Raw genomic sequence first — 12,959 nt, 5'->3', positions numbered from 1 at the left:
GACAGCATGGAAACATGGGGGTCATTTAAATGATAGCAACAAACTTCAACTCTAAATAGAATGCTAGCAATGCACGACAATAGACATGTTGTTAAAGCCATTATTTTAACTATTTTTCCATAAATGCAGGTCCAAGTATGACTACTTGAAGCAAAATGATCTTAGACTATCATAACTGACAAAGAACAAAGGTTAAGCAGTACAGTGAAAATGCAAGTGACATATTGAGCAAACCCAAAAAAGTCACATATCAATGACAGAAGCTGAAAACACAATAGGTCCAGTAACAGTACAAAGAAATAGAAGAAAACAGAAACCATGAATTTTGTTTTTCATCATGAAACAAAGATCCAGTAACATAGGTCCTTTAGTATACTTTGTCCTCTATCATCTTTTATTTCCTCCATTTCTGTTTGTTCAGTAACAGTAATCATCCCACCAAACCATATCAATGACAGAAGTTGAAAACACAATAGTATAATTTGCCACAAGAAATCATAGTGTCCAGAATATTCACATATCAACTTTTCCTAGGGAGGTTCTTTTTGCCCTTTTTCCTTACTTCCTTTGACTTTCCTTTTTCTTTCAAGTCGGTTGATGCTGGTTGGCTGCCGCTTGCAGCATTTGCATCTGATTTTTTGTCCTGACATATCATGAACAATTCAAGAAATAAGTTAGGCTTGAAAATCCTACCAATATGCACTTAACCAAATAGAAGAATTTTTTTTAAAGAGCTAGGAAAGCGAGACTTACAGAAACTTTGCTAAGCTGGAGAGCTTGGAACCGCTCTTCAAGTTCTTCCAATTTTAGAAACTAATAAAAGTATATTCATTGTGCATCAAAATGATTTTGCAAAATAATTCAATCAAATAGTTTATAAACTATACCAATTGGTTCACGTCCTCTATAATTTGTTCCTTGATTGTTTGGTTTTTCATTGATTTTACTGGCACATCAGAAGAATTATTTCTCAGGACATCCATGCACCCTTTCAGTTCTTTGAAATTTTTAAACTGTTGAAAATAACTATTGACCATCAAAATTAATCCAAAAATAATCCAATCAAATGTCACTCTAAATTAGAAAAACTATACCAGCTTTCTCAAATGGTCAGCAAGCTGTTTCTTTATTGTCTCCACATTTTGAACAGCTTGAGATGCTGCTTCCCAAGCCTAAGATTTTTAAGATAAAAACAATAGAAAAACTAGCAATTATGGTACAAATTTGTCACAACAAAGAAAGTGGCAAAGGTTTTATTGAAACATAGTAATAAAAAATAACTGGAACCTAGCAATACAGGTAGAATATTCTGTAAAAACATTACATATTTTGCAAACCAAATACCTCCAGCCATCGTTTTGATCAAGGAAGACGACTGCAACAAAACTTGATGCTTCCGGCCCTTTCTCCACAAGAAATGATGGTGTATCTTTGTCTCAAGAAGAAGACACGAGAGGAGTAGGAACCAGGGACCAAATTTATATCCTGCTCCAATATTCTGCCATCATCGAAATTTTGGAAGCAAGGGAAGGCAGTTACAGTGGTTTTTGGAACCGTTTCAGTTTTATAGAACTGTTTTCACATTTCACATTCCAAATACATAGACCAATAATCGATTGGTTGTTCCATGGCCAATGGAGTCAAAATTTAACCAACATTCTCCCACTTGGTCTATGTATATCCACTGTATAACAACATTAACATATGGATCATGGCGACAGTTCCTCTAAATATGAGTATTATCATCCATGTATCACAATATGTTACACTTCTCAATATCAACCCAAACCAAATCAAAATAAACCCAATGTTTATTGTGGTCCAAACATAATGATATTTTTCAAACAATAAATATGTATACAACTCAAGAGAAAAATATCCAAACTAAATAAGAGTTTCATTAAAGAAACAAAAAACATTACATTATGGAACTAAGTCCCATACGCGCTACATGATCCCTGAAACCCTTTGGTGGCATGCCCTTAGTCAGAGGATCCGCGATCATCAATTCAGTGCTTATGTGTTCAATAACCACTTTCTTTTCTTTAACACGCTCTCTTATGGCTAAGTACTTAATGTCGATATGTTTACTACGACTACCACTTCTATGGTTCTTAGCCATAAATACAGCAGCTGAATTATCACAATATAATGTCAGAGGCTTTGAAATAGAGTCCACAACTCTAAGCCCAGATATGAAACTCTTCAACCATACACCATGCGAGGTTGCTTCAAAACAAGAGACGAACTCAGCCTCCATAGTGGAAGTAGCAATCAAGGCCTGCTTGGCACTTTTCCATGACACAGCCCCATCGGCTAACATAAACACATAACCAGATGTTGATTTACGTGAATCAATACAGCCAGCAAAGTCTGCGTCACTGTATCCAATGACTTCCAATTTCTCAGTCCGTCTATACATGAGCATGTAATCCTTGGTTCCTTGAAGGTATCTCATAACCTTCTTTGCAGCCCGCCAGTGGTCAACACCTGGATTACTCTGATATCTCCCAAGCATTCCAACAACAAATGCAATGTCAGGCCTAGTACAGACCTGAGCATACATAAGACTTCCAACAGCTGAAGCATATGGAATGGTTTTCATTTGTTCCTGTTCGAGCTTATTTTTAGGACACTGATTCAAATTGAATCTATCACCTTTCACAATGGGTGCTACACTTGGTGAACAATCCTTCATTCGAAACCTCTCTAGAACTTTGTTGATATAGGTCTCTTGAGACAAACCCAAAATGCCTCTAGATCTATCTCTATGAATCTTTATGCCAATGACATAGGATGCGTTACCCATATCCTTCATATCAAAGCTCTTAGAAAGAAATTGTTTTACCTCATATAGCAAACCCTTATCATTAGTTGCCAGCAAAATATCATCCACATATAGCACAAGAAAGCAAATTTTGCTCCCACTAACCTTCTGGTATATACAAACATCCATGATATTTTCTTCAAAACCAAATGAAGTAATAACATCATGAAATTTTAAATACCATTGACGAGAGGCTTGTTTTAATCCATATATGGACTTATTTAACTTGCAGACTAAATTCTCACCACTACTAGAGGAAAATCCTTCTGGTTGTTTCATATAAACTTCTTCCTCTATATCACCATTGAGAAATGCTGTTTTTACATCCATCTGATGCAGCTCTAAATCAAAATGAGCTACTAATGCCATGATCACACGAAATGAGTCTTTCTTAGATACAGGAGAAAAAGTATCCGTGTAGTCTATCCCTTTCCTCTGAGTAAATCCTTTGGCAACAAGTCTAGCCTTATGTCTCTCAATGTTGCCTATTGAGTCTTTCTTAGTTTTAAAGACCCATTTACAACCAATGATTTTTACATCATTAGGCAACTTGACAAGATCCCAGACTTTGTTAGACGCCATAGAATCCATTTCTTCTTTCATGGCTTTGTACCATAAGTCAGAGACATTAGAACTCATGGCTTGTGAAAACGTTTCAGGATCATTTTCGGCTCCAACATTGTAGTCACATTCTTGTAGATACACAACATAATCATCAGAAATTGCTGATCTCTTAGTCCTAGTAGATCTCCTCAATGTTGCATCAACATTCTCCTGTGTAGCAGGATCATGTTGCTCAACAGATTGTTCAACAATTTCAGGTATTTGCTGAACCTCATAGTCTACTGAATTTGGATTAGCAGTCCTCAATGTTGTATCAACACTCTCCTGTGTAGCAGGATCATGTTGCTCAACAAATTGTTCAACAATTTCAGGTATTTGTTGAACCTCAGGATCTAATGAATTTCGATCAGCAGTTTGTGGAACCTCTTGGACCTGTTGCTCAATATGCGCATGAACACAAGGCGCATTATGAACTATAACAATTGGTCTACTAGTTGAAGTGGAGTATTGAGTATCTTGATGATCTTTCCCAAGACCAAGGTCTTGAAAACGATCACTCCCACTAATTAAATCATTTTCAAGAAATTTGGCATTTCTTGATTCCACAAACCTAGTGCTGTGAGAAGGATAATAAAATCTATATCCCTTGGATCTTTCGGCATAACCAACAAAATATGCACTTAAGGTCCTCGGGTCTAACTTCCTTTCATGTGGATTATAAATCCTGACCTCGGCTGGACAACCCCAAACGCGTAGATGTCGTAAACTCGGTTTCCAACCTTTAAACAATTCAAAAGGTGTCTTTTGGACAGCTTTGGTTGGAACTCGGTTTAATATGTACGTCGCCGTCTTTAGGGCTTCAGTCCATAAGGACTTAGGAAGTTTGGAGCTAGCAAGCATACTCCTAACCATGTCCATTAAAGTTCGGTTTCTTCTCTCAGCTACACCATTTTGATCTGGAGAACCAGGTAAGGTGTATTGGGCAACAATCCCACAATCTTGAAGAAACTTTGCAAATGGACCGGTTGCTTGTCCACTCTCAGTGTATCTACCATAGTACTCTCCTCCTCTATCAGATCTTACGATCTTAATTTGTTTGTCACACTGTTTCTCTACTTCAGCCTTAAAATTTTTTGAAAGCATCAAGTGCTTCACTTTTGCTGTCTAATAAGTAGAGATACATGTAGCGAGAAAAGTCATCAATAAAGGAGATGAAGTACTTGTCACGATATGATTTTAAATCAAGACTACAAATGTCTGTATGAATTATTTCTAACAATTTAGAACTCCTCTTAGCACCTTTCTTTGACTTGTTGGTCTGCTTACCTTTAATGCAGTCTATACAAGTATTAAAATCGGTCCAATCAAGAGCACTAAGTACTCCATCATGTACCAACCTCTTAATTCTTTCAATGGAGATATGACCTAATCTCCTGTGCCACAAATTAGAGGAATTCTCATTAATGACACATCGTTTAACACCAACATGCATAGAAGAATAGTGATTATCATTTTCTAAATTAAGACGAAAAAGACCATCAGACAATGTACCACATCCAATAATTTCAGATTCATAAGTAATACTGAAAGATGAATTTGAAAAATTAAAGGAATATCCAACAGATACAAGTCTTGAAATAGAAATTAGATTCCTAGCAAAACCAGGAATATAAAATGTCTTTTCCAAACTTAAAATAAAACCACTATTTAAAACAAGCTTGCAAATGCCAATGGCTTCCACATGTGAGGACATTTTATTTCCAGAATAAATGTAACACTCACTTCCCACTGGTTTCCGTAGGTCTTGTAAGCCCTGCAAGGAGTTGGTAACATGAATTGAAGAACCAGAGTCAATCCACCATGTGTCATGAGTAACATCAATCATGTTAGATTCATAACAAACAAAAGAGAGTTGAGTACCTTTCTTGTCAAGCCACTGTTTGAACTTGGTGCAATCTTTCCTTAAATGCCCTTTCTTCTTACAGAAGAAACATTTGGAACTTTTCTGAATGTCCCTTTTGGCAGGAATCTTGCCCTTGTCCTTGGCTTGAAATATCTTCTTCTTTCCAGGTGTAGTCAAATTTACCTTCTCACCCTCTTCCATAGCAAGTCTACCCTCCTCTTGAACACACATGGTCATAAGTTCATTAATTGACCATTTCTCTTTATGTGTATTATAAGAGATTTTAAATGGGGTATATTGCAATGGTAAAGTGTTGAGAATGTAATGCACTAGGAAAGAGTCAGACATCTCAACCTCAAGTCTCTTCAATTGAGCCGCAATGTCCCTCATCCTCATAATGTGGTCACGTACACCGTGTATCCCACTTAGCTTCATGGATGAGAATTGGTGAATTAGGGTGCTAGCTAAAGCCTTGTCCGAAGACACAAATTGATCATCGATTGCCTTCAGTAAGTCACGGACATTGTCATAATGCTCAAGGGAACCCCTAATGCCATCTGAGATCTTGGTCTTTATGAACATTATTGAGAGGCGATTAGATCGCTCCCATTTTTCATAAAGAGCAATATTTTCAGGAGGCGGTTCATCCTTCCTTATGGCGTAATCAACATCCTTGCACCCTAAATGAAGGAGAGTTCTCTCCTTCCAAATTTTATAATTGTCCCCTCGGAGTTCAGGAACATCACATATCATATCAGAGAAATTAGCAGGCTGACAAACTACAAAACAAAAATTAATCATACTCATGTTACAAAATTTGAAGCTAATTAAACAACATGACATATCTACCAATGTAAAGTATGTCTAAAATATGAATCTACTGACATAAAACTTGCCTGTGGGCCAAAGCATTAATTCAATTAGATTCATAAAATAATATGATAAAATTATCAAATTATTTCTAATCCCTGTGGGTAAATTAGAAAACATTTAGTTGATATTTTATCCAAATCAGGCACATGAGATATAATAAATTCTCCTGTGGGATAAAATTTATTACATCTTATACAATGAATTAAAATTTCAATATCATCCTACACAATTTTTATCCAAATCAATTACATAAAATATAATAAATTTTCCTGTAGGATAAAATTTATTATATTTTATATAATGAATTAATATGTCACAATGATTCTACAATTAAAATTAATTAATTGTCCATATCATACAGTAAAATCTCTAGAATAATTAATAAGGCCAAAATAAAGTTAACATGCAGCCTAATAAGAAACGCAGCCTAATAAGAAACTAAACAGAATGATTTTTTTTTTTTATATATATCAAAGATGCGATAAGTTTCTGCCCTATTCCCAACTTCGGCGACACTGCTCGCCGCCCATGCAAGCTGCTGCAACGCCTGCAGCCTGCGCTCACCAGCAGCCCCGCAATCCAATGGCTTCGTCGACGCCAGCAGCCTCGCGATGCGATGGCTTCACCGACGCCAACAGCCCCGCGATGCGATGGCTTCGGCGGCGCCAGTAGCGTTTCAAAATGCAGAAATTACTAATTGGGACAAAAATTGCTAGGGAAAGAAACTCAAAGTTCAACAACAGGTAAGTGCCTTTGCAAAGCACCATCTTTATTGACTTTGCAAGGAAGAATCGCAGAAGCAGTAATTTCAACAGGCATGAAGAAACGAGGCAGAGGCAGTAACGCTCTGATACCAAATGTAAAAACATTACATATTTTGCAAACCAAATACCTCCAGCCATCGTTTTGATCAAGGAAGACGACTGCAACAAAACTTGATGCTTCCGGCCCTTTCTCCACAAGAAATGATGGTGTATCTTTGTCTCAAGAAGAAGACACGAGAGGAGTAGGAACCAGGGACCAAATTTATATCCTGCTCCAATATTCTGCCATCATCGAAATTTTGGAAGCAAGGGAAGGCAGTTACAGTGGTTTTTGGAACCGTTTCAGTTTTATAGAACTGTTTTCACATTTCACATTCCAAATACATAGACCAATAATCGATTGGTTGTTCCATGGCCAATGGAGTCAAAATTTAACCAACATATTCAAGTACTGGGTGTAAGGAAAAGAGGAGCAATCACAATCCAATGAAACATATGATATGGCAAACCTATGGCTATATAACCATAAAATAAACAAATAACGAATGACAGATAATACAATTTACCATGTGAAGCAAACATTATTTCTCTACCACAGTTTGTTAACATAGAAAGAAAAAGCTACCTTTGAAGCCGCGTCATTTCCAATGTCGATAACCTAAAATTGTGAAAGGGAATAAACAAGAATTTAACTTTTCAAAGATCAAAGGAACTATAAAATTAGTGGACAAGGCAAAAAAGTAAAGGAAAGAAAAATGCATCAACCTTGATTCTCTTGGTTTTAGCAGCAGCAATCCTGGTCCTTTCACCAACAGATTGACTATAAGCCTTGAAATCACCAATGGAAGGTTCCATGTTAACTACTCTAACTATCTTCCCCTCCACTTCTAATTTTCCTATAATAGCAATTAATTTTATGAATATCAACCACAAAAAACTGCAATGAATGTTATTGTTCAAAAAGAAATTAAATGAAAGGCTTACCTTGTTTAGTTTCAGAAAATACATTTAGAGGAGCACACTGTTGAGTTATGTTCAATTTGTGACGTGATCCATCAGCCATTTCGAAAAAGTACTGCAAATTGAGAAAATAATGTTAATACGCAATAGAGCACACAAGTCTAATTGGGCAATGTTAAAAAATATCACCATGAATTAATTTCTTGTTCTTAATTAAATTCATCATAGATTCGTAGGGTGAGGCTCAACCTGTTAAAAGTAAATTTTGAACCTCTCTACAGTTCACTTGATCCGCTGGCCAAATAAATTCACGTCTAAAAGTTCACATTTTTCTTATTGATGTTGAAAATCATCATGTGAGCATAAATAAGCTTCCAAGAATATTTAACTTGTGCCAGCTATGAGATATGCTCATTAAGTCAACTTGTTATAATAATATTCTTCAAGTATCATTCAAGTTATATCTGAAATCACGATCATAAAATCTGATGACAGCATTAAAAAATGCTTATAATGGAATAAATTTTCTAGCCTAAATATATGGTTTGAAACAAGTAAATATGTTGATCAACAGAATAAGTTTCTGAGAGTTGATTGCACAGATAACGTAAAAAATCCAAATATTTTGTGTTCCCGATCTTGCCCGTAGATAGTTTTCTAGATCTGAAATATTAATGCTTAACTAGGTTAATATTAATGATGGCACCTGAATGGAAGGATAAGAATCAACAACGAGGCCCAAGATATATGAAAAAGAGAGCTGATATAGTTTCATTATGAATCCACTAACCAGACTTTTAGTACCTATCTAAGTTTTCACCAACAGAAGAAAGAAAATTAACTAAGGACTAAGGTCTTGTGGTAGATAAAAAATCAGAAAAAATGTAGCAGAGCAAGACATTTATAGAACATGGCTCGAATAGAAAATGAAACATGTTCACACTCAACGAAGCAACTTCTACTATAACTGTACTGTGACCAAACATGAGAATCATTGTTTTTTCATGAATAAGATCTACATCAAGAATAGGGTCTGAATCAAGCAGGACTAAGAGCAAACTTTGTCAATCTATATAATGTCTTTAGTGGAAATAACAATAAAAGGGAAATTTTCTTTTAAAAAGACAAAATGGTCAAATATTTCCAAAAGAAATCTAATGGCCGTGAGTAATTAAAATATCCAGCATTCTAAATAAAAAAAGATTCGATGTTAGATCAAGATGAATTGTTTCCCATAAGAGACTCAAGGAAACACACTTTAGTCAGACATCCCCATGGATATTATGAGGAAAATATAGTCCGAACTCATGGAACTCATATGTTGAGAAATAATTCATACCAAAGTTGAATGTGATTACAGGCTTCAATGCATATGTATGAACAATGGATCATTTCTGCAATTCGATTCTCAAATCTTCTTGCAGGAAGGGAACTTTAAGAAAAAGACGGAGTAGAATGAGCTAACGCCATTACCTGCTTGGAGGAAGAAGGATCGTTATTCAGAAGGTCAACTTCTTCAACAATCTTTCCGATCGTGGGATCGCTGGTGGCGGAAGAACTAGTGGCGGACGTGGACGACTCTAAGACCGTCTGCGAGGCCCTCAAGACTTCGGGAGGGACTTTCACTAGAGAAATTTTTTGTTTCGCCTTCGTGCAATCTAAATTCTTCGCCATCAGCGGCCGCGTTCTTGGCAGGAATGCGGAGCGATTGGCCTCTGAGCGAGTGATCTAAGGCAGAGGCGTCCCGATTCAAGGTACGACTGGCGTCGGAGCGTTTGGGAGAAGGCAGAGGAGTTCCGATTCAGGGTTCTGAAGCTGGCGTCGGAGCGTTTGATCTCGAAGGAGAAGGCAGAGGATTCGGAGTTAGGAGGCGTCGGTGATTCGCTTCTTTCCCGGCGACACCGGTTATAGGTAGGAGGGAAATTTAAAAAAAAAAGAATAACCATTAATTTAATTAAATTTAATTATTAATTATTATATTATATTGCCGAAAAAACTTTTAAAAAATTCATTTATAATTTCAAAAATCTAACGGTTTTAAAAAATATTGAATTATTATTTATTATATTTGCAGATTTAAAAAAAAACTCATTAAAAAATCTAACGATTTAAAAAACAAAAACAAATTATTTACTATTTTTGCAGAAAAAACCTTTTCAAATTCATTTAAAAAATCTAACGGTTTAAAAAAAAAAGAATAACCATTAAATTAAATTAAATATTATTTATTATAATTGCTGAAAAAACTTTTTAAAAATTCATTAAAAGAATCTAATGGATTTTAAAAAAAGAATAACCATTAAATTATTATTTATTATATGCCAATTGCAAGGGAAAAAAATCTCCATGCTGCAGTATAGAACCTGTAATTTCTGGGACAGTAGCACGGGAGCAACCCTCCTCAAGTTGTACATCTGTAAAGCCATAGCTGGAGAAGTAAGGGTAGCACCAGGGCGCGAACAACATCCCTGCTGTGGCACTGTGGTGTCTGCCGGTACGGGTTGTTGAGTCTCTGTTTGGATTTGGGGGCTAGCAGAATGCCCCTGCTGATGAGCAGCTTCACATTGAGGTAGGTAGTGCCCCCATATGCCGACATCCTAAACAGAATTTAAAATGTGATTCAAAATGAAGAGGAAGGTCTACCTCAGCCCCGTCTAGAAGTACAACAGGGATTCATTCCGATGGCTCCTTAGCGATGTCAATCTACCAGGACTAGCGCAAAGCTGATGCGGCCCCACTGTTTCGTCATTTGATCGGTGTATAAGGGTCTTCCAACTTTCGAAATCAATTTGCTCAGAGCTCGGATCGTCCAACACTCTAGGAGTAGATTGAAAATCTGCATTCAGACTGGAAGGCGTTGAAGTTCGTCTCGTTGGAAGAACCACCCCGTAGACAGTGGCTTCAGATACAACGAGCAGCCATATGCGACATAGAGCCCTCCTCTCAAGACATGATCACAGTCAGCAGCACTTCCCAATTTTAAAACGAGCCACATGGTTCTGTGAACATGGATATCATACTGCACTTTCCATCGGTTGGCCATTGCTTTGATTGTTGGCCATCCAAGAACCACCCAATGAATCGTTCGACCAAGCAATTACCCATGACATCCACTATCAAATCCACATCGTCCGCTTCTGATGCAACACGATTTAAGTCCGGCAATATAAATTGCGAGGCATGGCCTTGTGAGAACAGCTTATTTGTAAAGAACAAATCAACCCACCTCAGACTTCCACCATCTCCCATGAGTTGTGCTGCCATCAATCCAATTCCCACGGGGATAGCCTGACCCTTCTGCTCTGGGTTGGAGGGTTGAGCTTGCGCTTCATTTGGAACCATTGTCTGTTTGCTTGGGCCGCTAGCTACCGGAGTTGGACTTCCCTGGCCTCCCAGTCTGCTATATTCGCCAATCGGTGTGCTTGCTGCTGCCTTGCCATAATACAGAGGAGTCAAGAAATAGGTCAAGTAACACTGTTAAGTGTAGTGATATCCAAACCCGTTAACCGAATTCGCAATGTAAGTCAAATTTGAAATCTCCAGCAGGCCGCCTAAGAGGAGAAAAACTCCCGCCCAAACCTGACAACCTCAATTTGCACAATGATACAGGTGTTAAGGGGTGTCACTTGGACGTCAGGTACTGGTTAGCCTACCACCTCAATGCCAACTTAGGAAGAAGGTCTGAAGGGGATTGTCTTCCCCAGCAGCCCCCTCCACAGGTAGGTAGGGTTGTAAATAAGTCGAGCCGAGTTGAGTTTTGGGATGTTCAAACTTATTTGATAAGATAATCGAACCGAACCGAGCTTAAAATGAACCAAGCTTTTGAAATTAATGTTCAAGCTTGACTTGGTTTATTTTTTATGAGCTTAAGCTTGTTTGAGAAGCTTTGTTTTAACTTGTTCGTTTAGATATTATCAAGCTCTCAATTCAAGTTTGGCTTGAGCTTGGTTCGTTTAGATGTTATCAAGTTCTCAATTCAAGCTTGTTTGATTGTTTGATTAGTTATTAAGATTGATAATTTAAATTTATTTATTTATTTTTTTTTATTATTTATTTAGCATATTTAAAAGAGTTTTATTAATAAATATAGTTCGTGAACAATGTTCACGAACATTGTTCGCGAACGTTAACGAGCTGAACATATATGTGTTGAAGCTTGTTTGTTTAGCTTAACGAGCTGTTCAAGCTTGTTTGTTAATTAATCTTATGTATATTGAACGAACATAAACAAACTCTTACCAAACCGAACACCAAGTTTGTTCACGAACGCTTGGTTCATTTACAGCCCTACCCACAGGATGTCTGCACGCCTGCTGTTGGTGCGGTTAGCACTAACGATTTAACCCAGGTTTTGATGAATGACAAATCAGGTTAAGTTAGTCTGTTGTTTAACACTTTGATCGAGTGTGTAGGAGAAGTCCAGACAGGTCGACGTACTGACCGGATGTCTGGCACGAAGCCCAGTTAGGTCAACAGGCTGACCGGATAGCTGGCACGAAGTCCAAGTGGGTCGACGGGCTGACCGGACGCTTAGGCACGAAGTCCAGATAGGTCGATGGGCTGACCGGATAGCTGGCACGAAGTCCAGACGGGTCGACGGGCTGACCGGACGTCTGACAGGTAAGTAAGGTAAGTCACTGGAGGGGAGTGACTGCGAGGACGCGTTTCCGGGAAGGGAACATTAGGCGTCGATCCGGCTTAGATCCATTTCGGATATCTAAGTCGAGATCGTGACTAGATTCCGGTCTCGGAAAGACGGAATCTAAGTCATACTCTTTTTGCTAAACTATACACTGTGCTAAAAATTTGCCTCCGGACTAACGTTTGTCTTGCAGGACGGATTTTGCGGGAAAATAGGGTCCGGGCGCCCGGAAGGGATCCGGGCGCCCGAGAGGCAAATTTCATCCAAACTCGCACGTCGCCACGTGGAGCTTGCTGGTTGGACCTGTCACGTCCCACCAGGGCGCCGGAAGGGATCCGGGGCGCCCCGAGCCTCATATAAAAGGAGGGTCAGAGGGGAGCTTCAAAAAACAACGAAAAGAAAGTCTTCCACTACTTGCTCTACTGC

The 12,959-nt window shown here is 38.0% G+C and overlaps 1 protein-coding gene across 2 annotated transcripts; it reads right to left on the bottom strand.

The window, feature by feature from the left end:
- Positions 1-359: 359 nt before the first annotated feature.
- LOC121976591 lies at positions 360-9,911 on the bottom strand. Of its 2 annotated transcripts, XM_042528818.1 has the most exons (8): positions 9,365-9,907; positions 7,916-8,006; positions 7,697-7,827; positions 7,557-7,589; positions 1,095-1,172; positions 888-1,013; positions 754-813; positions 360-643 (listed from the first exon to the last, which is right to left on the bottom strand). In XM_042528818.1, exons 1-8 carry the CDS (start codon positions 9,563-9,565, stop codon positions 521-523), a joined length of 843 nt encoding a protein of 280 aa, XP_042384752.1. In that variant the 5' UTR covers positions 9,566-9,907; the 3' UTR covers positions 360-520. The 2 variants fall into 2 exon arrangements, with proteins under 2 accessions (XP_042384752.1, XP_042384751.1); XM_042528817.1 differs by lacking the exons at positions 360-643; positions 754-813; positions 888-1,013; positions 1,095-1,172 and adding an exon at positions 6,595-7,213 and having other exon boundaries at positions 9,365-9,911.
- Between the last annotated feature and the right edge of the window lie 3,048 nt (positions 9,912-12,959).

This window comes from Zingiber officinale, chromosome 4B (genome assembly GCF_018446385.1).
Source record: "Zingiber officinale cultivar Zhangliang chromosome 4B, Zo_v1.1, whole genome shotgun sequence".
NCBI classification, from domain to species: Eukaryota; Viridiplantae; Streptophyta; class Magnoliopsida; order Zingiberales; family Zingiberaceae; genus Zingiber; species Zingiber officinale.
The sequence above is the reverse complement of the archived record's forward strand: the minus strand, read 5'-3'. Positions and strand labels throughout refer to the sequence as shown.

Bases quoted from the DNA above. Each gene is read 5' to 3' on its own strand.
- LOC121976591 (XM_042528817.1), bottom strand. From the start codon at position 9,565: ATGGCGAAGAATTTAGATTGCACGAAGGCGAAACAAAAAATTTCTCTA. The intron at 7,828-7,915 runs GTAAGCCTTTCA...TTGCTATTATAG, and splicing joins ATTTTCTGAAACTAAACAAG to GAAAATTAGAAGTGGAGGGG. The intron at 7,590-7,696 runs GTTGATGCATTT...TCACAATTTTAG, and splicing joins CTAAAACCAAGAGAATCAAG to GTTATCGACATTGGAAATGA.